Source organism: Larimichthys crocea, chromosome XIII (assembly GCF_000972845.2).
Source record: "Larimichthys crocea isolate SSNF chromosome XIII, L_crocea_2.0, whole genome shotgun sequence".
In the NCBI taxonomy this organism is placed as follows: domain Eukaryota; kingdom Metazoa; phylum Chordata; class Actinopteri; family Sciaenidae; genus Larimichthys; species Larimichthys crocea.
Window position 1 is genome coordinate 13,051,764 of NC_040023.1, and position 26,804 is coordinate 13,078,567.

The 26,804-nt window shown below is 38.1% G+C and overlaps 1 protein-coding gene across 1 annotated transcript in view; it reads left to right on the forward strand.

Moving 5' to 3' along the window:
- The window catches only part of LOC104937647 (muscarinic acetylcholine receptor M4), a 57,396-nt gene extending 46,989 nt beyond the window's left edge, over window positions 1–10,407 (forward strand). Inside the window, exons 2-7 of the mRNA XM_010753924.3 lie at window positions 1,790–2,388; window positions 3,528–3,682; window positions 5,109–5,310; window positions 5,465–5,551; window positions 6,592–6,861; window positions 8,663–10,407. Coding sequence (XP_010752226.1) covers window positions 1,790–2,388; window positions 3,528–3,682; window positions 5,109–5,310; window positions 5,465–5,551; window positions 6,592–6,861; window positions 8,663–8,908 — 1,559 coding nt within the window. The 3' untranslated portion in view covers window positions 8,909–10,407. The remainder of the gene's footprint in view (window positions 1–1,789; window positions 2,389–3,527; window positions 3,683–5,108; window positions 5,311–5,464; window positions 5,552–6,591; window positions 6,862–8,662) is intronic.
- Window positions 10,408–26,804: the final 16,397 nt, after the last annotated feature.

Consider the following 26,804-nt stretch of genomic DNA (forward strand, 5'->3'; position numbering starts at 1 on the left):
CCAGGTAGAACAACTGTAAATAAGTTCTGTGAGAGAAGCGCCATCTCCTGGTCATACCCTGTAATTACACGAATGGGTGGAGTTACAGTAAAAAATAGACACGCCCGGGAGAAGGAGGGGGGTCTCTCCTTTCCCGGGACTTTGCAGGGAACCGGCTGGAACTCAGCTGGAAGACGGCTGCCATTCAGCTGGCGTTCAGCTTGAACGGGAACTTTTAAGTTGCTACTACTGTAGGGGTGCAGCAGCCCAGAGAGGTAGGGTGGGGCAAGGCCATTCAAGGCCTTAAAAGCAAATAAAAGAACTTTAAAATGAATCCTAAAATGGACAGGCAGCCAGTGGAGTGAAGATAAATCGGTGAAATGTGCTCCTATTTGCTTGTGCCAGTTAAAAGACGTGCAGCAGCATTTTGGACCAGCTGAAGACGACTAATCGAGGACCCACTAACCCCCAAATAAAGTGCATTGCAATAGTCAAGCCGAGTGGTTACAAAGGCGTGGATAACTGCCTCAAAGTGCTGTCTCTGCGGAGCCAGCGTGTCGTTGAGTGGGTGTGAAACATTGTCCAATATGGACTGAAGCCTGGACAGCGTCCTCCTCTCTGCCACAGTCGTCAGTGTCCAGCTCCTCCCCCACGACATCACCAGCTCTCCTGATCAGTTTTAATCTGTTGGTGTCTGCGATCTTCAGCCCACTGCCCCAGCATGTGACTGCGAAGAAGATCACACTGGCCACAACAGACTTGTAAAACATCCTCAGCATTGTTCGGCAGATGTTAAAGGACCTCAACCTCCTTAGGAAAAAGGCTTTGGTCCTTTTTGTAGACAGCCTCTGTATTTCTAGTCCAGTCCAATTTTTTATTCAAGTACACCCCCAGGTACTCCTCAACAATATCCACAGGGACCTCCTGGATGGAAACGGGGGTCACTGGTGTTTTCGCCCTTCTCAGATCCACTATTAGTTCCTTCATCTTTGTCACATTGAGCTGCAGATGGTTCAGCTCAGTCCAAGTGACAAAGTTGCCCCCAACAGTCCTGTATTCACTATCATCACTCTTTTCAATACAACCAACTATTGCTGAATCATCAGAGAACTTCTGAAGGTGGCAGGATTCAGTGCAATAGTTGAAGTCTGAGGTGAAGAGGGTGAAGAGGAAGGGAGGGAGAACAGTCTGTACTACAGTATGTAGTATAAAAGCACTTTGAGTGGTTGGAAGACTAGAAAGGTGCTATATAAGTACAGTCCATTCACCATTTGGTAGCAGGCACGGCAGAAAAAGAGTGAGCAGAGCACTGAGTTACACTAGCATTGTTAAATACAGTATATGTTGATATATGCTGACTGCTTGAATTAGCTCCCAGGCTTTGCATCATTCTTTTAAGCAGTAATTAGGTTACCAAACCAGACTCTATATTAAACTCAAACTCCAGATTATTTGAGCTTCAGCATCTTTAGAATTTTGTTTTAACATTGCTTTTTTACTTGAGGTTAGCAGAGAATTTAGTTCCAAAAAAATAAACTTTTTACCTTCTAAGTAGTTTCCTGATAATCTCAAATAGTTTTTAATTCTCCATTTTCTCATCTCTTTAATTTTCATTTTGATGTAAATCTGAAGGATCCAACTACTGTGGTATCATCAGTAAGCCTTTTATTCCCTTGTTTATTTTAACTTCTTGCCTCCTACCCTAGAAGAAGTCAGAGACCATTACAGGGCATCAGCTACTGTGGACATGTTATTATGAGCGCAATATTTGTCTCTGCCTATCCCCTTATCTCTCTATTTCTTTCTTCAGGGTCATCGGTCAACCAATCAGCTGACCTGTTCGCCAACATTTCATGCAACATGGCCACAAATGATTCAACATCCTGCTCTCCTGTGGATGATGGAGAGGGGACAGGAAGTCCATATAAAGCTCTGGAAATGTTTTTTATTGCCTTGGTTACAGGATCTCTGAGCTTTGTGACTGTCACAGGAAATATTTTAGTCATGCTGTCCATCAAAGTAAACCGCCACCTACAAACTGTCAATAACTATTTCTTATTTTCATTAGCATGCGCTGACTTGATCATTGGTGTTTTCAGCATGAATTTGTACACAGTCTACATAATTGTTGGCTACTGGCCACTGGGGCCAGTAGTCTGTGACTTGTGGCTAGCTTTAGATTATGTTGTCTCAAATGCCTCAGTGATGAATTTATTGATCATTAGCTTTGATCGCTATTTCTGCGTGACTAAACCCCTAACATATCCAGCAAGAAGGACAACTAAGATGGCAGGATTAATGATCGCAGCAGCATGGATCATGTCATTCATCTTGTGGGCTCCAGCTATTTTGTTCTGGCAGTTCATCGTTGGACAGCGAACAGTGCCACCTGGAGAGTGTTATATTCAGGTACAATTCATTTTATTTATATAGCAGACCAATGCACACAGATTAAGAGTACCAATAAAACTAATAAGAGGTAACTTAAATATCTATAAAATGTAATGGATATATGAATTATAGTAGTAATAATTACAATCGTGGGCATTAGACCAAGGCACCAAGCTCGACCAATCACTGATCTTTGATCTTCATGAGAATCTGCAGGATGAAAAAGCAGAATAACTTTGGGGAAGAAGCTAAGTTAGTAACATGCATTGATGCGACATGAATGTATACAGATGGAGAGGCAGCGATAAAGAGAGCTCAGTGCATCATGGGAGTCACCCAGGAGTCTAGGCTATATTCAGACAGGATCCGCACTGGAGCGCCGGTTTATCAGAGAAATAAAAAAATATTTCCTGATAGTTTCACAGTGGTTACATTCAGCAAAACAGACACACACAGCAGCAGCGCCCCATCCCGCTACCCCCACCACACCGTTGCACAACACTGAGGCAATACACAGTACCTGATCCTATCTGAATGCAGCCTAAGTAAGGAATGGCTCACCTAAGCTAGCCCTAACTACAAGTTCCATCAAAGAGGAACGTCGTTCTAGAAGAACTTTAAGAAGGATTTTAAATTCTACTTTGGATTTTTACGGCTAGCCAATGCAAAGAAGCCAAAATAGGAGAAATGTGATCTCTGATCCTGATTCCTGTCAGTACACGTTTTACAGGTTTTTGGGGCTAATTAAAAGAACTTCAGTTTTGTCTAAGTTTAATACCAGAACATTTCAAGTGATCAAAGTTTTTATGTCTTAAAAGCATGCTTGAAGTTTAGCTAACTGACTGGTTTCCATCTGGATTGATAGACAAATATATTTGTCTATCATGGGCATAACAATGAAAATGAATGGGTGATTCATAATGATGTTTCCTAAAAGGAATGTATATGTGATGAATAGAATTGGCCCAAGTACAGCCTTGTGAAACTCTGTGACTAACTTTGGTCAGCTTTGTATTGGCTCACATTAGACAAGTGTACAGTAAACTGGCAACTATTTACTGTATAAACTGCATGGTATGTATTCTTTCTTTCTTTCTTTCTTTCTTTCTTTCTTTCTTTCTTTCTTTCTTTCTTTCTTTCTTTCTTTCTTTCTACAGTTCCTTTCTAACCCTGCAGTCACATTTGGGACAGCTATAGCAGCATTCTATCTTCCTGTCATTATTATGACAGTCCTTTACATCCACATCTCCTTGGCCTCCAGGAGCAGGGTTTCCAAACACAAACCAGAGAAGAAAGAGAAGAAGGGAATAAAGTAAGACTATCAATGGAACTAGACCATATTATACTTCTCTGTTCTTTATTATATGTGAGACAAGCTTGGTAATAAAATTATCAATTTGATTTTATAGATTAAAATTACATTGAAACGACAAATAAAAAAAAGTGTGAATAGTACAGCTGTTCAAAGCACCCTCCTGTAAAATACTGTAAGTATTTAAACCCATTAAAGAACATGATTATGTGTGGAGTGGTGCTGAAATCGTATGCACTCACTAATTTCTTTAGCAGGTGTCAAGTAACGTAACCTGTAACATGCTTCACAAATTGCAAGTGAGGAATATTACGGAAGCCCTAAAAGGCCATACATACATACATTGTATTCCACCCGTTTTCCCGTGATAACGAGATAATTTCCTCCGTTTTCCTGTGATAAAGAGATAATTATTTCGAGATCTCGAGAAAACAAAACAATAATCTAGTGTATTAAATCAAGTGCGCTCGTATTACACAATGTATGGCAAATGCATGTAGTCCACTTTATTGGCGGGGCGGGCTGGGGCGGGTCGAATAATGTATATTGGGATTTTTTTTCCATTTTCTTTAGCCATAGTTACTAGTTACTCCTCCAAAAAAGTACCTGCGTTAGTAACGTAATTACTCTGTTGTAGAAATAACTCGTTACTGGTAACAGACGTGGATAAACGTTTTCCCCCAGCAACAATCTGCACTTCACATATACATTCTTATCTTTCATCTCAGGTGAAGTATTGCGTGTATCGACAATTTGTATATTTGTGTATGGAGGCGTCATCGTCTTAGATTAATCAATTGATTGACAAAGCTTTAATTGGTGCTCTGAAAAATTTTTCGGCGCGCGCATAGCGCGCAATAACTTTTCTCCTCTGTGGGCTAAGCCACCCCAGTTTCTTAAACCTAGTGACGTCCCTGTTCTTAAGTATGCTGATGACTCTCTAGTCTTCTTAGTAGGAGGCAGGATTAAGGCCCAGTCCATGATGACTTTGAAAATAGGAACACACTGTTTAAGCACTACTGCACATTACTGGTGCTCCCCTTTATGACCTTCAGCCCCTGTCTGAAGTGAGAGCCACCATAAAGCATTATTGTTTTATTTTTAAGATCCTTCACATGCCCACTTGCAGATGCTTCCATCTGGGCTGCGGTTCAGTCTCCCTAAATGTAGCACTAACAGATACAGATTGTCCTTTGTTCCATCTGCTAATGTTTTTTGAAACAAACTATAACCCTTGGATGTCATTGTGTTGGTGTAAGTCACCCAGGCTATAAACATCAATCAATTATATACACAATTTGGTGCACAATGAACTACACATTAATCTGATGTCTATTGCATAATGTGTTGATCGGCACATTTAAAATAGTGTATAGTAACATTATATGTATGTGAATTTATTTTTTTATTTTTTTATTTTTTTCAGAACTCCCAGTTTGATTAAGAGTCACCTGTTAAAGCAGAACAATAACAATGAAACTAGTCCTCAGGCCAGTCCCCACTCTGCACCCAAACTCAGTCTAGACTCAACTACCACAGCACTGGAAGCTGTAAAGAATGGCAGAGTGGAAGCACCAAAACCAGTTCAGCCACAGCCTCTAACACAGCCCAGTCCAGGACTCACACAGGTACTGACTCGTACAACATCCCTGCTTACATATGGCCACCAGACTTTGTTCAGTAGTGTGATAGCTGCTGTGCTGTAGCTGTTGCTAATCTTAAAAGTCATAGTTAGTGTGAATCTATCAATCTATCAATCCATCTATCTATCTATCTATCTAGGAAAAAGAGAGCTCCAACGATTCGTCCACAGCTTTTATTCCCCCCACAGAACCAAAGGGCAACACCAACAAGGAGGTGATATCTGAGGTATGTATTATTATATATTTTTTTGCCATTCCATGTATTTCCAATACATATTTAGAAATATATTTTCTTTGAGGTTTAAAGTACCAGTGTGTGGGATTTAGTGGCATCTAGCAGTGCAGTTGATTGCATCCTCATCTTAAACATCCTATCTAGAGGCAATGTTTAGACCTACTGTTCTGGCCTACTGTAGAAACATGATGGTTAAGCATGGTGGACTCCATGGAAGAGGACCTGTGGCATCTGTTGATATAAAAGACTCTTTCTGGGTTAACAAAAACATATTGATTGTTATTTGCAGGTGAACACACTAATATCATCAAAAACAATATTTGACAACTTCCTTTGGATAAATTATACACAATGCATATGCACAGAAGCTGGTATTCATTGTGTAATACCTACAAAATATTTCATTTTTGCTTAATGCAAATGGACTGTACTTCTATAACACCTTTTCTATTCTTCTGACCACTCAAAGCGCTTACACTACATATTTCATTCACCCATTCACATAGCCATGCAAGGTGCCAACTGCTTATCAGTTTTAGGAGCTTACCATTCATACACATTCACACGCTGATGGCTCAGCCTTCAGGAGCAATTTGGGGTTCAGTATCTTGGTCAAGGACACTTTGACATGCAGATTGAAGGAGCCAGGGATCAAATCGCTGATCATCTGATTAGTGAACTACCTCCTGAGCCACTTTATTTTATCTTATCTCAGGATTATGGGGTTAGTGTTCAAACTCAAATACTATGCACTGAAGTTTTTTTATGTTCTTTTTTTTTACATTACTGTCACACACAGTACTCACTGTGAATGGGGAACAAAACTATTTTAGAAAATGTGCTCAATCAATTGAAAAACTGTAAATCTAGATGCTTTAGTACTCTTTCTGGACCAGCATTCCAGCACTGTTGTTGTGGTAAGCAATGACTGTTTTCATTAAATATAGTTTCTAACGTGTCCAACTTCATCGACCCTGAAAAAGGTCACTGGTTATAAAAGTTCCTAAAAATCTATCTTCCGTGTGTTACAGGCTGCAACAAATCCCAAGCCAGTTTCCACAGCAACAGCCAATCCTGCTGAACCAAAGATCAACTCAACTTCGAAGTGGTCCAAGATAAAGATTGTAACAAAGCAGACTGGGGACGAATGCATCACAGCTATAGAGATTGTCCCTCCTGTAGAGGGAGCCGAGAGACATTCAATCCCAATCAGCCGTCCAAGGACTGTGGCAAGAAAATTTGCAAGCATTGCTAGAAGCCAAGTGAAGAGGAAAAGACAGATGGCTGCCAGAGAGAAGAAAGTATGTTAATCTGACACTGCACAGGCATATATAGATAAACAAGATACAGAGTGATAACAGATGGATATACATTATATGAAATGGATATACATTTTATTGGTAGTGGAAGGACACAAAAGCGTTTTTGTTTTTTTTTTAATTATTATGATTCCGTTGATTAAATCTAACATTTTTACCGTACCATGATGCAGTTTACATCATCATTGAGATCATCCAGACACAGAACATAGCAATAATTTATCAAAACAGAAATTTAACAAAACAAAGCTAAAATTGTTTTCTCATGGCATTGTATGTTTCTGGTGTAGAGATGGAATGATGGGAAGTATGAATATATAGATATATAATAATAATATTAATAATAATAATAATAATAATACTGTATATGCAGCAGCTGTTAAAGTTCAGTTGCTTTTGTGTTGCAGTCACTTAATTATTGTTCAGAACAACAGATGGCATTTAGAAATGTTCCTCTGAGCTTTAAAATGACAGAGCGTAGTTCTTAAACCCTATTGGTTTGGTTCTGAGAATCCTTCTCATTCAATTTATTTTTCTTAATACTTAATACTTTATTACTTATTACACTAAAGACATCAATAATATGAACTATGTTCAATTATGCTGTAAACAAAAAAAATATCTTTCTATTTTGGAAGCAAAAATAGATGGCTTAAGTTTATGCCTCTGGACCACATTACTACAATGCTTACAAGCCTAACAAACTAAGCGCTTCACAATCTGAAACCCTGCTGTTCTCTGAACTTACACAGCTCACCACTGCATTCTGACTTTATGGTGGTTTAACTTTTTTACTTTTTAAGTTGCCATTGCTGCTTGATTTGGGAGTATGGCAACCAGAGAAGCCACAGAGAGGGAAATGATTGATTGATTTTACTGATCTAGGATTTCTGATTTACAGCAGAGAAGGGACAGGTCAGTGAAAGAAGTAGGCTTAAAAATACCAGCTTCTAAGTCTGATTATCAATAATAAACATGTCTGATATTAGTTAGCAAAACCTGCTATAATAATTGTATCTATTGCAAACAATTTCCTCTAATTTAAGATACAGCCTGATCTCTTGCTGCATGGTGAGATTAGAATACAAAGTGAATATCCATGAATCCATGAAAAAAAACTAAAATAATAAAGCATTATTATTTCTTGATTAAGATGTCAAATTATAGTTATTTACTACACTCCTTATAGATAGCTCTAAGATCTGTGTTCCATTCCATGACAATTTGGCATCTATTAAATTTGAAGTCATCTACCACTTCAAAACCCTTCCCATCGATAATAATTTATTGATGGCTAAATGGTAAATGGACTGTACTTATACAACACCTCTCTAGTCTTCCAGCCACTCAAAGTTCTTTTACACTACATATCTCATTCACCCATTCACACAGATTCATGCACAGATGGTATGCAAGGTGTCAACTCACCTTCGGGAGCAGTTTGGGGTTCCGTATCTTGCCCAAGGACACTTTCAGACAGGCAGACTGGGGAGCCGGGGATCGAACTGCTGATCCTTTGATTTGACCTACTAACTAACAAGGTAGAGCAGGTGCGGTTACCAGTCCTGAAATCAAATTCAATTTATTTTCTTGGTGTTTACATTAAGAAAACTGGACCTACACCAACCAACAGACTGATCTACCCCACATGGTAACTGGTTCCATCATCATCTTGAAAATTTAATTGCTGCCTAGAGAGTAGAAAGGATTACAAGTGTTCTGATTTCCCTTTGTCTTGATCTTTCTTCAATATTTCTCTGTCTTTTCTTTTCATTCTTTAAAGGTGACCAAGACTATCTTTGCCATCCTGCTGGCTTTCATCATCACATGGACACCATATAACGTCATGGTGTTGATCTCAACCTTCTGCCAGTCCTGTGTTCCTGACACTGTCTGGGCAATTGGCTACTGGCTGTGTTATGTCAACTCTACAATTAACCCAGCTTGTTATGCACTTTGCAATGCAACATTCAAAAAGACATTCAAGAACCTGCTGCTGTGCCAGTATAAAAATATAGGTACAAGATGAAATGGGAGGAGAAGACTAAGGGTGGGATGGATAAGGAAGGGGTAAACTACTGAGGGGACAGAATAAGGGAGAGAGAAAATATTGTAGAAAGGTGAGTGACAGAGGGCTGAAGGATCTGGAGAAGAAAAATGGATAACAGAATTTAGTAAGAGTTCCTTTTAAAGAACAGAGACACCTGTAGGAGTGTAGGCTTATTCTGCAAACCAATGCCATCCCTATTGGTACATATAAACCTAGAGGAAAATATGTATAAACAAGGGATTCCTTAACCTGCCCAGCTTCCCCTAAGATGGAAGACATTAACAGAGTGGAAACTTTGTTTCACAAAAAAGGGAGAATGCAGCCATAATATAACATTGAATTGAGAAAAGAGGTTAGTAGTAAATGTAGGAGGAGAAATAGGAGAAAAAAACAACAGATGAATGGGGGTATGGATTGATGAAGTGATACATTAGGCTGTACTAATCACATCCATGCATGATGCATGATAGACAGTAGACTCAAAAGATGGATGGATGGATTTTAGACCGAAGGGATGGATGCATAGGAGTTGTCAAAGGCTTTACAAGTCAATGGATTGAAGCATTTAGGGTGATCAAATTCATTTTATATTATATTATGGTGGTCACAAATTTAAGAGAAAGGAGAAAAGTGCTTCTATCTGTTGTCAAGCTAGATCTGTCCAGGTATAATACACCATTCTGACTGACGAAAATGTATTTTCTTATCTTACTGGTTCTAGATAATGCTAAAATTTACTACAGTACTTTATTACTACCACTCCTATCTCCTAAATAGTGGGTTAGGAAAATGATTCTTAACTGGTTGGTACTATCACAGAATATGCACAAACAAAACAATCATAAACAAACTACATGTCAGATTGTTTATTTACTATCCAAGGTCACAAAAATAATACTCTAATACTATTAGCAAGGTTTTCTTCTACTTAATGAGCTGTGGCAAGAACAAATTATTTGATTGGTATAAGTACAGGCACGTGCCCATCCACCTACTAGCTCAGTCTAGTTATTCAACCAATTTGCTCAGGACTACTCTTCAAGTTTTTGTATGTCTCAAATGAAATACTTTTCAGTAGTGAAGTAAAGGTGCATATATTATATTCCTCTGGCTTCTCTGCCTCAACTGTTGGTGATTTACAACATTTACTAATGGACATACATACATACCTGTACTCTTTGTTAATGTTAACAAGCAGTTAGCTACTTTAGCCATTAATTCATCTATGCTAACTACTAACGGACTGGGAGTTTCAGTCATTGGCGCTCCTGACCATCATAGTTCCTGTACTAAAGAAAAGTTAAAGACCAACACTGTCTCAGCTCTGAGCTCCCAGTCCAGAATGAGTCAGCTAATCGGATAGCTAGATGGCTAAATGCTTAACCAGTAACAACAAGTAAAGCCACCTGTCCATCAGGAGACTGAAGGTGAGCAGCTGGAGGACATCAGAGAGAAGACCAGAACATATTTTCTCCATAAAATATGATACAGTGTCTGATCCATGTCAGTAAATAAAATGATAAAAGTTGTGTTTTTGTAATGTAATCAGTGAGTACTGGTTCCCAGAAACAACCTAATTCTCAGCTTGTGTGTTCTGATAAACAGTAAATTAACAAATTCAGTGTCCTACAACACTATTTTCCAAGCTAAGTTACTAAAACTGTCATAAAAGGGTAAAAAGTTTCACAAGCACTGGGTGCAGTCCCTCGCCATGGTCCTGTGAAGTTGCCCAATCAGTAGAAAGTGGGCTGTTGGGGAGTTACAGTGAACCTATTATGGCCCTGCTGTGGTCACAACAAGCCATTGTAAATAAACATTATACATGCTATTGTACCATATCATAATGTTTCCATGCTGTATGCTGCTGTTAGAGGATCAATGGCAATGCATAAAATATTGCGACTGAACGTAAATATAGTAATAATTGAATAATTAATAATAATTGAATAGAATTGAAATTTAATAATTTCACACCATGACCTTTTGGGGGCTTTTGTTTATTCATTTTTCATTTTTATAAATAATGTAATTTGTTCCATGGATACTATACACCATAGAGACCATAAAACTGACTGCAGTACAACAAATGAAATTAAGGATTCGAAGTAGCATACTACACACTGTGGCAGATGTTGGAAGTTGTAACACTTTGGGTCCATGTTTCTTCTAAGATTAGCTTGATGAGCATAGATGAAGACCATAGTCAAAAACTCACAGTCACTGGGGTTTTCACAACACTTGTCTTTTATTTCCAACAGATTCTCTCTCTCTTTTCTCAGTTTATTCATGGCAGGTTTGGTTAACTTGTCCAGATTCAAATGGGGTCCAAAATATTGGATCTGTGAAGATCTCTACTGTTTCATATATGTTATCTATAGTGTTAAATGTTATTGTAGATTGCAGGCTCATTTATAACTGAGGTGGTTTGTTTTGTATTGTAGGTGAAGAAATTTTGTCAACACAAATGTCATCAAATCCTGACATTCTTAAGGATTAGCACCACTGTACTGTTCATGTAAGTTTGCTCAAACCATACCAGTTTGCTTTACCAGGGAGCTTTATGATTTAAATACTGAGAAAATGCATGTTCGAGAGGCAGTAAAGTGATGGGGGAGAGAGAATGAGTTCATGTAGAGAGTGTGTAAAAAGAGAAAACATCTGGATTGGTAGAGGGAATGAGGAAGAGGGAATTAGGGAAAAGCAACAATGAGCTTGTGGAGGAAAAGTAGGCCATGATGGGAGGAGAATAGATGAAGTACAGGAATTCCTCATTTAGTCCCCATCTCTAATGCTTATGCTGTAAATTTACTCAGACACACAGACTAAAAACACAATAATTTAACTAAAATCATGAAAGAACCATTTTATTAGCACAAATAATTATTTAAATCTTATTAACTGTCTGAATGGCTTTGTAATGCTGCTGTCTTTCTGATATTACATATCCATGATCAGTGTTTGGGTTTGGTCCCACTTGCAGAAACAGTTGTACTTGTAGTTGTAGTTGTAACAAGAATTGCCTATTTAAAGTGCAGCTATCCTGTCTGAGAAGTTAAATGTCTACTAGACATCCAAATAATAAAAAGAACTCATGGTTCAGCAGGACTTGGTGCTGGGTTCCTGTCTGCTTAGGAAGTGACTGCATCAGCTTAGCATGCAACAGGAGCTTGTCAAGACCTAGTCAAGTTCCTATTGCTCAAACTGAAGAGAAAAAGGATGCAAAAAGAACATCATGACATTCTGTTCATCCAAACCTGGGAGTGAGGAGGAGTGACTAAAACATAGAACTCACTGTTTTCTTAATATACTGAATCTCATTGAAGTTCAAAGTGAGTGTGTAAGTATGCTACTGTAAGTAGTGGACTTGTGAGTATGACTTGGCCTAGTTGATTGTTCATTATATCCATACACCCAAGACAATAATGACATAAATGACATATGGGAAAACTATCAATAGTCAAGGTACCAGTAATCTATTAGAGTCCTTGTCACAGCCTGCTCAACTAAAGGCCTGAGTAATAAAGAGCTGTGCTCAAACCTGATTTTTTTTTCTTTTATCTCTTTACTGTCTCCTTTGTATGTTTGTACTAGGACTTTTTAAGTCTTGGCTAGTCTCCATTTTACTCTTTACACTCAAGCAAGTCCAGTTGGCTTTTTGCTTTTTTGTTTTGTTTTTCATTGCTACTTAGTGTGGCTTGTGGCTCTTGCAGCAGACCAGAAAGGCTGCTATGCAGTCAGTCAAAAGTCAGTTCTTCACACAGAGACACAAAATGTATGTAAGGTGATGCTTGTTTTTCAAAGTGTGTCTTTGCCATTTAACAACCAACCATTCCAGTTTTAGACATGTATTTTTGTACTCATTGTTGTAATCATTATTTTAGTTAAATTGAAAGATTAGGCAGAATACGAGGGTGAAAGTTGAGGAGTGCGTTAGGAGGGTATATCAGAAATGTGACCCTCTGAAAGCCTCCAGTTACTGGAAGCTAAAATGAGTGGATCTGAGATCTGAATAAATGTAGTGATAATATGCTTGGGAGGACCAATGGTCTATGACTGTATCAAGTGCTTGGGGATTCCGTTGTTGGAAGCTGGGCTGGCAGCTCCAATTCTGAAGGACAAGCAAGAGAAGCCAATTCTGTGAACTTCTTAAATGAGAAACGGGAAAGAGAGTAAGAGGTGGCATTAGAATGTCTGGGACCATGAGCTTTGCGGAGAACATGCAATAGCCACAATCATCTGAATGGCATGATGGATGGGACGTCAACCTTGTTGATTATGTCTGCAACTGTGGAGTTATCTTAATACAAGGATGGACTTGCAAAACAATTCATGGCCTCACAGAATAGCTACCATTGAATCTACCATAATTTTGAAAAGAGATTAACTGGAAATACCTGTGGATCTAGTTGTGGAGACTAAGTTTTTAGCTTTTGTTGCTTGGTTTGCTGGCATGGGTTGATGTGGTTGTCCTGATTTCATCTGAATAATTGTCTTATAATAGTGAGACAAAGTCCATTTTCAAGATGAGGTAAATGGATTGATAGTTTTTCGGAGGATGAAGTAGTAGCTGAGTGTGCTTCAGGTGATGTTGCATGATCAAAAGAAAAAAAGAACTGCTCTCATGCAGGCAAGGCATTTGGGGTCTAGTTTAGGTTCAGCTATAATGTCACCAGAAGGTGTCTGAAGCAAAGTTCTAGGCTAGAAAGCTTTAAAACTTTACAGCACAGCTGTGGCTCAGGAAGTATGGTGGGTCATCCACTAATCAGAAGATCGGCTTTTAAGTAAAAAATGAAGTTTTCCTCTAGAAAGTTTTTTTTACAATATATAGTAGTAAGCACTGTCCATTTACCATTTACTTGTCTCAAGTTCGTTTAAAATCTGTCTTGAATTGGTAACTTAAATGGTTCCTTGTTGCAGGTTTTTCCATCCCTGTATGGTAAATCTAAAGGTCATGGCAATGGAAACCATTCTATTAACAAGTCTTGAATGAATGTTTCAGTTTGTAATTCACCAAATAAAGGCTTTAAGACACCAAGAACACTTGCTTGGTGGATGACCGATAACATTAAAGTAATTTAACTGAGCTGAGGAGTTATACTAGTACTAACCCTCTCCAAGGCAGTGCAATTATACTTAAATGTATGTATGTACTGTATGTTGAAAACTAATAATTCATTAGTTCATGATTTAATAAGTTAAATGTGTTGTGGAGAAATTGCTGAAATCAAAGGCCAATGGTGAGGTCAGGAGTTCAAGAAAGTGTTCAGGAGCCTCTGATGTCTTATGCTGTAATATTTATTGACACTTGGCCAAGGAGAATTAGAGACAATCTCCATGTACATCAAAAGTGCCTGGTGTAAACCAGACTCTAATGGTTCAACCACAATTAGCCCTAAATGGTTGATGACATACCTGTCACTGATATCGATAAATAGTAGAAGTAAATGTATTTACATCTCATTTCAACCTGTATTGTGTGAGAAAATGTCAAAGCAAAACTTAAAAAGGAAATTTCAGACTTGGAAATCTTCATGGTGACCTGTTACCCTCCCAATAAACTAGCACACAGATATCAACTGATATGTTGAATAGTGTTGACAAGTGGGAGGAGCTATTTTGTGCACTTCTGGAAGTAAAAGTTTTTTGTATTATTTCCCCCATAGGCAGTTTTAGGAGACTCAGAGTTGGAGCACTTCTACAACTCAAGTGGACATTTGAATTGAATCATTTGTGATTCCCATGGAATTTGTTTTTCAATCTCAGTGGGGCACTTTCCTTTAAATAGAATTAAACAGATTTAAATAGAATTTTCAAAAATCTAAACAGGTGTAAGCCCATGTACCTGTTTTTGTTTAGTACAAAAAAATGGTCAGGGAAGTTCACTACCATTTCAAATTTGCATTTTGGCCAGAAATATGCACTCAAAGAGCTTAAAATGCTCTGTTAGTGTAAAAGCTAAAGTTTACATTATTGAGAAACCTGTCAATGTAATCTCAAGGTTACATTTCGAAAATGGATTTTAGGGTTAAATTTTGATGATTTAGCAACTGCTTTGTTCACAAAATTGACAGCAAAGAATTTAAAATTTTAATTCACTGAATTCACTAATTCACTAAAAACTGATAGACAAAACATAATGATCTTTAAGAGGCATACGTTAAGTCTTTAAATAATAGTCTTGAATTGAATGTGGCTCCAGCTATACCTCCTCAGCCCCTACTTCGAGGAATGTGAGTACTGGGGGAAGTGGATTCATTTAAGCTAACATAGCCAGGTTTCAGTAAGACAAAAAAAAAATATATCATAATCTGATTAATTTACTAATATAGCTTTAGAAGACAGACATCTGATTATCCTATTTTGTTTATTTAAAATACAAACAGCCCATAGCTGGTTAACTAAACCACATAGTAAAAAGAGCATGCCATAGTCCAATAGATGATATTTTTTTATGCAGCTGATTGCCCTTTCTGTGTTGATCAAACTCTTGAGTGTATGTAATTGTTTTCTTTACTGGACTGTCCACTTGGTCCCAAGAATATTGGGATTACAAGTTTTACATTTACAGTACAAAACAAAAGTTTGGACACATATTCGTATTTAGTAATTTATTATTATTTCCTTCACACCTAATGAAGCTGATTAGAAAATGTGAATTGAGTATGAAATGAGTATGATTGTTATCAAAGCAAAAGCTACTTTCATAGTTTTGATGTATTCGACAATGTAGAAAATTATGAACATAAAGAAAAGCATTGAATGAGAAGGTGTGTCTAGAATTTTGGCTGGTACTCTCACTGAGGTCTTTGACAAGAAACCCTTGATCTGCAATGACCTTATGTCTGTTACCTGTTTCCAGGAGGTTAAGATGTCTTGACTCTTTGGTAATTTCCATATCTGAGATGGAGCCTCTGTACAGGTTACTGACTTTCTGGCTAATTGACCCAGAAGCTATGCCAATCAGTGACTTCTGGTGCATTGTGTGTAAGTGACCTTGTTAAGAATCGTGGAGCTTGCAGTTTGGATGTGCATACAGGTGATACAGGAGATTGATCTGTCTCTGGTATTACTAGACCTCAGTCCTCACAGTATTTTGGTTGAAAGGCTCAGGCAGTGAGTAGGTATCTCTATATCAGCTTTAGGCTGGTTCTCCTCATATCTGTGAGAATGTACCTTTTCGGAACAGTTCATAATTACTCTTGTCTTTTTCATGGTTTTGTCCTGGGACTGATGCTGTTTGCGTTGTGCATGGTTGCTCTGACATATAATAATTAATTTTAAAAGTGATAAATTGTTATACAGACTATATTCAATTATACATTTCATTTAAACTTCATAATGTTTTAAAACTGTCTGTTTAACTAAATTGCTTGAACTATATGGAAAGTCTTGGCTCTTTATCCTCTTTGGCTTTAAGTCTTGACCAACAGGTGAATTGTTTGCATCTGTTTACCAGCTCAGAACCCAGCTGAGACCCATCATGTGCATAGTTGAGATAGAGATGTTGTACATGCATTTATTTTTGTCCCAACCGATTAGCAAGACATCTCTAAACCACTTACAAAAAAACCAAAATGCTGCTGCCAAACCTTTAAACAAGTCAATGTAACACTAGTCCTGATGTCTTTACACTGGCAATCCATTCAATTCAGAATCCAGTTCAACTTTCTTGGAATCATGAGATCTTCATTAGAGCTTTGCTTGGTCAAGCCCCTGCCTACAATAAAGAGCTACTGCAATGATTTAATGCCAGTAGAGATCTAATGCAGTGGTGTATTGGTGCCTGGTGTGGGTATACTCTTAATTTTTCCCCCATTTTTTTTAAATGGCCATCCAGCAAAGAATAAATGCCTTCTGTTATAATTAGTGACATGACATCCTCTTGCATGTTTTGTTCACCCAAAAATGTGCAAACAGTATTTGCACATTGTCACGTAATGCTGCTTTACTTTAGGGAGTAAGGATCATTATGAAACTAGAAAAAATTCCAAAGAAATTTTGAGTGTGTTCTACAAACCTGTCTCCAAAAAGTTGTCTCACTGTGTAAATGTAAATAGAAACAAAATGTGATGCTGTGCAAAACACTGAAACACCATATGTTATTGAGAATAGCCAAGACAACTTGTCAAATGTTGAAACTGAGAAGTATGATTTTTGGAATGCCAGCAACATGTTTGAAATTGTTAGGACAGAGTCTGTTTACCACTCTGTTTGAACCACACTCTGTAAGTGTCTGTGAACTAAGGACTGCTGTAACACGGAATGTTTTCCTATTCTTGCTTGATGTAGGATTTCAGCTGCTCAACAGTTTGAGTCTCCTTTGTCGTATTTTATGTTATATAATGTACCAAACATTTTCAATAGGTGACAGGTCTGACTACAGGCAGGCCACTTTAGCACCTAGATTCATTGACTCTTGACATTTGAAATACATACAGATTGTAGTTTGCCATTGTCTTGCTGAAATGAGCATGAAAACCTGTATCTATCATTTAGAATTAATGCACCCTATACAATCACAGATGATGGCTTTTTAACTGTGTGCTAATAACAAATTGGATGGTCACTCTCCTCTTTAGACCGTGACATGGCATACATAACTTCAAAGCAGAACTTCAGGTTTTGACTTTCCACAAGTTTTCCACTTTGCCTCAGTGCATCTTAAATAAGCTTTGGCTCACAGAAGGTGGCAGTGTTTGTGGATCTAGTGTTTATACGATTTTCTCTTTTCATGGTAGAGTTTTAACTTCTGTCATGTCTGGATCAAGCGGTGATCTGTGACAATGAAATCCACAGATTATTCGCAATTTTACATTGAGACATTCCTCAACTACTTTCCAGCACAGTTTTCCAGCTTTCACAGAGTGGTGAAGCCCTCCTCATCTGTACTAAAGACACAGACTGTCTCACTGCTCCATTTATACCTAGTCATGTCACTAGCCTATTGGCAGTTAACCTCATTCATTGTGTGCTATTCCCACCAGCTCGTTTCTTTTAGCATTTCACAACTTTCCCAGTCTTTTATTGCCTCTGTCCCAATTTTACAAAGTGTTGCTGGCATCAAATCAAATTAAATTTTAGTTTCAACATTCGATAAGTTGTCTTTGTGTTATTTTCAGTTAAATATGAGTTTCAATGTTTTACACATAATCACGTTTGGTTTCTATTTACATTTTACACAGCGGGCCAACGTTCTTTGGAAATGGGGTTGTAGCATAATCTGTTCATCGGGGATCACAATCAGGATGCTGCACTGTAGCTATAGCGCACCCCCACTAATTTCAGATGCACCAAAGTCATGTTGTCCTGGAACCAGGCCCGACTGTCACAACATAGAGAAACATGATAGATGATAAATTAACAGTAGTTTGTGTTGTCTAATCCAGCATGTATCTGATCACCAACCACCACTTATTTTAGTGAGAAATCAAAGTTCAGTTCAGTTCTATAACTAAAAGGCAGTATACAGTAAATGGTTACCTCTAGTGCATGTGCTATTAAACTACTAGAAGAAATATGTTCATTTTTGTGGTAGAAAGTGTGTTACAATCTAAGATACAGATCTAAGGTCATGACAAATACCGTTATTGGCCAACACCTGTAAAGCAGAGTGATGGGGGACATTAAGCTTGACCCTTAAACCAGATAAAGTAATTATTGTAGGTGACTACAATATTCATGTGGACAGCCATAATGATAGTCTTAGTATGGTTTATCTCCCTGTTAGATTCAACTGGCTTCTGTCAGAGTGTAAATAAACCAACTTGTTAAGATAATTAAACAAAGGAGGCTTGAGATATAAAGCATGAGGCACAAAAATCTGAACCCATGCTACTAAATTGGAAGAATCTTGTTTAATCTGGCATGATGTTTTAACATACAGGAAGGCTCTCTGTAATACCACAGCAGTCTATTACTCTTCATTAATAGAAGAAAACAAGAACAACCCCAGGCTGCTTTTCTCCCATCAACCTTTATCAATAACTTCAATGATTTCTTCATCTATGCCGTCAACCTGTCTCGTATAACTAATCTGTGTTTATTATTAGGATATGTACCACAGTCCTTTAAGGTAGCTGTAATTAAACCTCTTCTTGAAAGCCTACTCTTGATCCAGAGGTTTTAGCCAATTGCAGACCAATATCAAACCTTCCCTTTCCGTCTAAGATACTTGAGAAAGCTGTAGCTAATCAGCTGTGTGACTTTCTCCATAACAATAGTCTATTTGAGGATTTCCAGTCAGGATTTAGAGTGCATCATAGCACAGAGACCGCATTAGTCAAAGTTACAAATGACCTCCTAATGGCATCAGACAAAGGACTCATCTCTGTACTTGTCCTGTTAGATCTTAGTGCTGCATTTGACACCATTGACCATCAAATTCTTTTACAGAGACTGGAACATCAAATTGGCATCAAAGGAACCGCCCTAAGCTGGTTTAAATCGTATTTCTTAGATCGATCTCAGTTTGTTCACGTCAGTGAGCTCCATAAGGTTCGGTGCTAGGACTGTAACTTGAAATAGTCAAAAATGTATTTATATTCAAAGTTAGTTGTGAAAGCCCCATACTCTGTCCTTGGTCCTGGAGATGCCTTAGCCACACATGGCAGTGCACTGGCAGTGACATATCAAAATCTCTCTTACAATATCTTGTCAGTTTTTTTTAGCCACAGTCAGAAAGATTGTACTGAAAAACTGTGTGTGTACATACACTTTGTCCGGCCTGTAATATCAACACCATTTTTGCCTCCAGGTCTGTAGAACTCCATTTTAGTGAAAGATTGAAAAAGAGTTCTACTGTCAGGTGCACTAGCGCTAAAAAGCTGATATATATGGCTCAGTGTAGTATCAGATGGTGTTGGAGAAGCACTAGAGCAACTCTTTCATTAAGCTGATTGTCTCACTAGACTTTTCATCAAGTTTTACCTGATGAAAGCTGATGACAGGTTTTATCTGTTAATCAGAAGATTTCACACAGAATGTATTTTGTCTGATAAAACAACATGAGTATCAAAATCTCATTTTCTGCTTTATAGTTTGGGATGAACCCTGTAACTGAAGCAATCGACTGGAGAAACCTTCAACAACTTGATGTTTTTCTTAATTTCGTAGTTTACTGTAGAACGCTGTAAACTCTTTTTTAATGCTGTATACATAAAAGTCAATGTAATGTATAACACAAAGGTAGTAACCGGCCATTACTTTAAAATACACATACACTATATGTGCAAAGGTCAATTTGAAATGCATTGCTGTAAATACACAACACCATAATTCTGAATATTTGTGCTTAATATATGACATATTGAATCATTCCAAAGAGAAGATGTGGTCCTTGTGTTCTCTCAAAGTGTATGAAGCCTCCCAATGTACAGAGCATGTACTTTATAGTGATCTAAAGACATTGTGAATTGTAGTTTTATTTACTGTCTGTATTGCTATTAAAGGTTTAGCTCAATGGCATTAGTTATGTAACAACAAAACATGTTCACCATACCATGAAGAACAATTTTTATGTCAAGAATACATCCCTACATGTGTTTTATATTGAGAGCTGGAAATATATAATACAAATGCCAGCTAAAGGAAGCACCCACATATAATGTCTTAGTAATATATCCTTTATGTTGAAAATCACCTGTATATATGCTGTGTATGCTTTAAATTTAATCTACAGAGCTGGGCTGCCAAAGGCGCACAAGATGCTAACAAAATGACTCTTTAAAGGGTAAATCAACACTAAATGTAGCAGGTGTTTTGGCTTTGGAATTGGATTCTGAAATTAGGATGCATATGGCTGAACATTTCCACCCTCAAGCTCAGGATTCTTCAAAGGATTCTTTGGAAATACACAAACAGGCCTTTTCCACTATAGGAACTTAAGGTGTAGCCATTGTCATGGGTTCTGCTTTTGTTTCCATAGTTTACCCTCTACTCTGGGGTCCAGTTCCTTAACCTAAATTTAAGTTCCAGGTACTCTCAGGGGAAAGAAATTCAACAAGTGGTTTGCAACATGTTATTAATTAACACAGGACACGTAAGATAAGCACTACAATTCTGATTTAGAAAACTTAATGTGTGTTTTGCTGCCTTGTTATTTTTCACTGTAAACAGTAGATGTAGTATATATATAAATGTAAAAAAAATAATAAGTGCCACTTTTTCCATTGTCTCACAATTGAATTGCCCACTCACCAACCAGACAGAAGTGTTCTGGTTTGTAAAACATAGTGGAGAACATGGCAGAACATAGAGAACATAAACCTTATAGGTTCTTAGAAGTCAAGCTTAAAAGCAACTGAAAATACTCTTTGCCTTTTAAAAAGCGCAGCACAGTTGTCATGCATCAAACTGACCTGTGTGACAACTTACTGCAGTCAACGGATCAAAGAACACAAAAGTGTTCATCTGCTACATTTGTTTTTCTGAAAAACACAATGCAGTAATGTGTTTATACCACTTAATGATAATTGGGTATGGTCAGAAGTGCTGTTAACCTGTAGTGCACCCACATACCCTGGAGTACACTTCAACATCACAGCAGCAAGGTGAGAAGTTAAACCACTGAAGATCAGCAAAAACACAAACTTGATCTGCTGTTAAGTTGCTCTGTAAGAACAATACTTAAGCTGCAGAGTTAGTCAGGATAAATACAGTAACTAGTAAAGCAGTAAGAAAGTAGGGTTTACCTCTTACTGGAGTAAGTAGAAGTACTATAGTGTAATTTGTAAGAGTTGTAAGAATGTAAGAGTAAACCAGTGTACAATAGTACAATACAGTACAATACTTAAAATTATTTCCCACATTGGCCATATAGCAGTGAAACATGTTTGAAATATGGTTGATTTACTCTTTAAAACACTGAGTGCCATTATAGTCAAGTCTTTTCTTTACTTTGGTTTCCTGTAGTGGCTTTTTAATAAAGCCTAAAAGCTACCACTCTGGTGATTGTTTGGTCTGTATAATGCTTTATGGCTGTTTGTACTTTCTCCTATACTTTTTCATGTAAAACACAATTTAAATAGCTGCATATTTTTCAGAACAACATACATCGCCTGACACAATACAGCAAGTTTTACTTTTTAAATGATATGTATGCAGATATATCAGAAGAAACTTTTGTCGATACAAAACTATAATGCTAATAAACACCTGCTGTTTAAAAGTTGTATAATGTGTGTTGTCTCAAACTACACTCAGTGATACACTTAAAATGGGAACACATTTTGCACATACCTCACAATGCACAGTGAAGCTCAATCAAAGAACAGGATGAAAAAAACAACTAATAAATGAATACTGAACACCGTGGTTTGGGAAATAAATCGAAGAGGAAGCAAAACAAAAATGTTATTTTTTAAAATTTATTAAAGCAAGCATCAGTGTTGGAAACCAGAGATAGCCCCTCCCACTGGCAGTGTAATGCCAACACACACTCACACTGTAACCATAGCAACACACATAGAAACTACACACATCATTTATTCCAGTGTCGATTCCGGCAGTGTTGATGAAATGGAACACAGACATCAGAACATGAGAGCTGACCTAGATTGGGAGGAGCAGGTCATTAAGAGACAGAAAAATGAATCAAATGGACAAATATCATATTGTTAATTACAAAAGTTTATGCAGTAAAATGTTCAGACATTTTTATTTCAGCTTTTAGTGAAGCATTTAAATTGCATGGCATTATATTTTACTGGTCAATTCTAAGATGCCTCTGCTACAGATTTCTCCAATTTCACTAACAACTCACACAGAGAGAGGTAGAGAGGTGGTGTGTTGCCATGGTGAAGATTTAATGATCATCATCATGTTTAGCTGAACAGCTCTGTGTCTCGTTATGAGGATGAATAATAATCATCAGATGTAAAACGGTAATTCCGAGATTATACGCATGAGGCATCACACACAAATACACACTTGACACATGCACATACCCACCAAAATTGACTGGGGTACATTTTTTTTAAGGTTGTTAATATGAATGAATATGAATGATTTTCCTTCAAATTTGCAGGTTGTGCAGGTTCTTTCTGTGTGGGGTGAGTTCTATCCTCTGCCCCAACCCAGTATTCCTTCCTCAGATTTATATTTCACCTTTCTGTTGAGCTGCAGAAACACTTCTCTTCTAAGGAGAAGTGAGGAAGAGACCAGGAGGTCAAGCAGTGCCAGTCTCTTCTGTCCTCTGTCAGTGCCATGTACATCCAGCACACACAGGCTGTGTGGGACACTGAAAGCTCTTCATCTGCTTCAACTCCAATCATTCGGGCAGGCACTAGGCTGTTCCACTAGGCTGTAAACACAATTCTGCTGAACAATGTTTAGACACACTTGAGTCGTGGTGTAGTATCTCACAGGCCTTGTGGCAGGCCTTGTGGCAGCCAAATGTGCAGTAGGCCCACAGTCTTATGCAAGTATAAACCCAAACCCATTAGTCTACGCAGACCACATCAGCTTAAAAGTCAAACACATTTTTTCCATTCTTCAAGGCCATATCAGTGTGTGTGACACATGACATGGCTGAATTGCCCTCTGGGTCCATGATGCCACTGTTTGTGGCACAGGTTAAACAATATTAGATATGAATAGAATATATTATTATACTTATACTAGTATTTAAAAATATCTAGCATGTAAATTTTGACAAAGGGCCTGACAGGACCAACAGTAAGGTACTTATCATTTAGTTTATAGTGTTTTAGTAGCACATATTTCCAAAGAAATTTACATTAATCAAATAAATGCAAACCAGCTGATGCTTAGTGAACATGGTCTACCCTTGATACAAATAGAATTGAAAACACTTTTTTACTCTTGAGGTGACTTTTTGAATAATCCATGATTGCTCCTTACAGATCTGAAAACCCTCCTGTAATGATAACACCCACAATACTCTGCCCCTGATTGGATGACAAGTCAGAAACACAACCTCTGTTTGGTTGACAGACTCCATCCGAGGTATGACTGGATTGATAGTGCTAGTGGCCGGCTAACAACAACCATAACTGTCATTTAAACTGATGCCTTAGGTACAGCATAGATTCATACCTTGTGCTGTAGGGCTTTTGTTTTGTTTTTTTGTTAGAACCCTGTGTCACTTCCTCTGTGTCACACAGTGAAATAAGTAAGTGTGCTGAACATGTTCTTCTGCTGCTGGGGGTAGGGCTTGCCCCACTGCCATTTGATTTACCCTAAAATATTATCTTTCAGTAAGCATACAAAGATCTCTTCTCTTCTCGCTTAGGTTATTCCATTTGTTCCAATGGAGTATAGTATAGTCCTTGGTGTGGAATCAAAACCTTTTTTAAATTGTTGACACAGTACTGCTGTAAATTAAATAAATAGTCCTTCGGGGTTTCTATCCTGTAAAATTCTGTAAACCCTGGCAAGCTTTTTTTTATTCTGTCATCCCTGTTGGCAGCCTCACATTCCTTTATTTTGGTTTTGATCTTCCTTTGTTCTCATATTGTCTTTACTTCCTACAGCTGTGAACAAGCATTTTAAGGGGCAAGTGGCCTGGGAGCACTGGAAAGGAGAGCTAGACAATGGCAGGGAAGGAGGTCAGAGAGGGACAGCCAGAGAGCAAAGCAGGTGCAGATGTGAAAAAATGCTCTAGTGGATAGGCAGGAGGAGGACCTGGAACCAGCAATGTAAGTAGAACCCCTCTAGAGGCCAGCAGTGAAGGCAGAACCCTACAGAACCCTGCCGAATCTCGGCCTTAGGGACCTGCTGCAGCTCAGGAGGAACCAGAGATTTAAGCATGGGCACTGAAGACTTGATACAGCTCAGGCTTAGTTGTTTGACCACACAAGCAGGTGATAGGCAGGCTGCAAACGCCCAGGGCGCCCAGGGCGCAAATGTAGCCAGAACCGACGCTGCTGATGCTGATGCATGCTGGAGGTTAGCAGACTTGGGGCCTTAGAGTTTGGAGACTTGTTTTGAAAACTGGGCATCTGGGGCGGGGGCTTGGGCTGAGCAGAGCATGGTTCGAATTTCATTCCAAAGAATGAGATTGACTGGGCAAACTCAGAATCCTCCTTCCAGAAGACAGCGGGGCCCTTCAGTCAGGATCTTCAAAAACAAATTCTGCATTACCCTAAGTGAGGCTGTCTGTGTTCACTGAATCCATGTGTGATCAGTTTACACTGTCACATGAGGAACTGGATCAAAATGCAGAGAACTAGGGGAAGAGCTTTGGCATTTCAAATGATTTGATTACATAAAAGGGTAATCATGTAAAACTTTCTTTAAAGAAATAGATAAGTTTTAAAATAACAGAAAAGGACACAGGAAAGAGCCCTAGTGTAATTATAATGAGTAGGCAGTGAGCTTTGAATATGAATACGAACTTGATTATTAGAAAGAAAAAAAACATGCAGAGAGAAAATCAAACACTGTGACATTGAAATATCTTCTGTTAGTGAGTTGGAAGGGTCTCATCATAGAAAATCTAAAAAGATAAAACAGATTGTATCAGATAACAATACAAAGTTCAGCAGACTTCACAAAGCTCAGGATAAGCTACATGTGTGAAACCTCAACGAAATGTGAATCGGTGGATGAAATGAAGACAGCAGAAATAAATCATTGCTGCAGGGAGCTGTTTATTTATTGATGAAAGCTTTCTTCTCTTGCCTACATCAAAGGCAGAGTGACACACTAGGTGTGTAAGTGTGTATACTGTATGAGAGAGGCAGAGAGAGAGACACTGGCTGTGGAATGTGTGTATGATGCATGTGTTTTACAGAGACAGCCAAATCAGGTCATTAAATTGAGATCAAATTGACATGACAACCACATCATCAAAATCACAGACCTGTCTCCTGTCTATGTCAGTACAAAATTCACATGTGAGAAAATACTTAAAGGTAGCTGCAATAATTCCCAAGAGATTATTTTGTGCATGTGACTAAAAGATAAATAGTTTGGCTGCCATTAAAACATTCACACCAGTTTGATATAGAGCCAAACACTGAACCAGTCTGGTAATACCAGAATTTACTGCTGGGTGTTGCAGTGACTCAGCACCCCTGAGTTGAAAATAATGAGAGCCATGAATGAGAGTTCCACAAACATGTTCCTGCAAATGTTCTGCAATAAAAGCCTTGAAGGCTAAGTTTGTATTATCAGGGCATTGCAGTAACTTTAAATGGGCAAGCAAGAGTGGTTCAAAACCAAGCTTCAGCCTTCATGGGTGTGAAGTGAAGTCTGTGTGGAAGTGCCAAAAACTGCAGTTCCTCAAGTGTCCACTTGAGGCTGGCTGCAGAATGAATCAGTCTCCATAAATCCCCAAGTTAAATTGAAAAGTTCATGGCTGTGTATTTCTTAGAAATCTGAGTAATATCACATAGACTACGGCGACAAATTTACCTGATCAAAAACTAGCTGCTAATGTGAAAGGACATATTAGTGCATGAGTGAGTAAAATAAATATTACAAAAATAAAATCAGGAAACAAGTCAATTAAATTCAGAGAAAACAGTAGGCTACATTAAATGAATTACAATGGGGGATACACTCTGCTCAACATAACTAAGGGTACCACACATGCATGACAAAATACTATTGGTGCAGCGCTACACAAAATTCATGGTTCGGTTCGGTTCGATACTTTAGTGTCATGGTTCGATACAAAAAAGAGAAATTTCCAAGCCCTTTTTAACTTGTAGTTAGATTAAATTACCAGCATTTGTTTCAACTCAAAAGTATAGTTTTTTAATTAAATCTCGGGGTCACACTTAATACAAAAACCAAAGTAGTTCCAAACGCCAGATCTGAAGGATGGTGGAGGATCTTCGATTTCAGCAAGCAGCACGCGTCAAGTTACACAGAGCACCTCGAGCGGGCGGAAGCCAGGCACAGAAAAAGC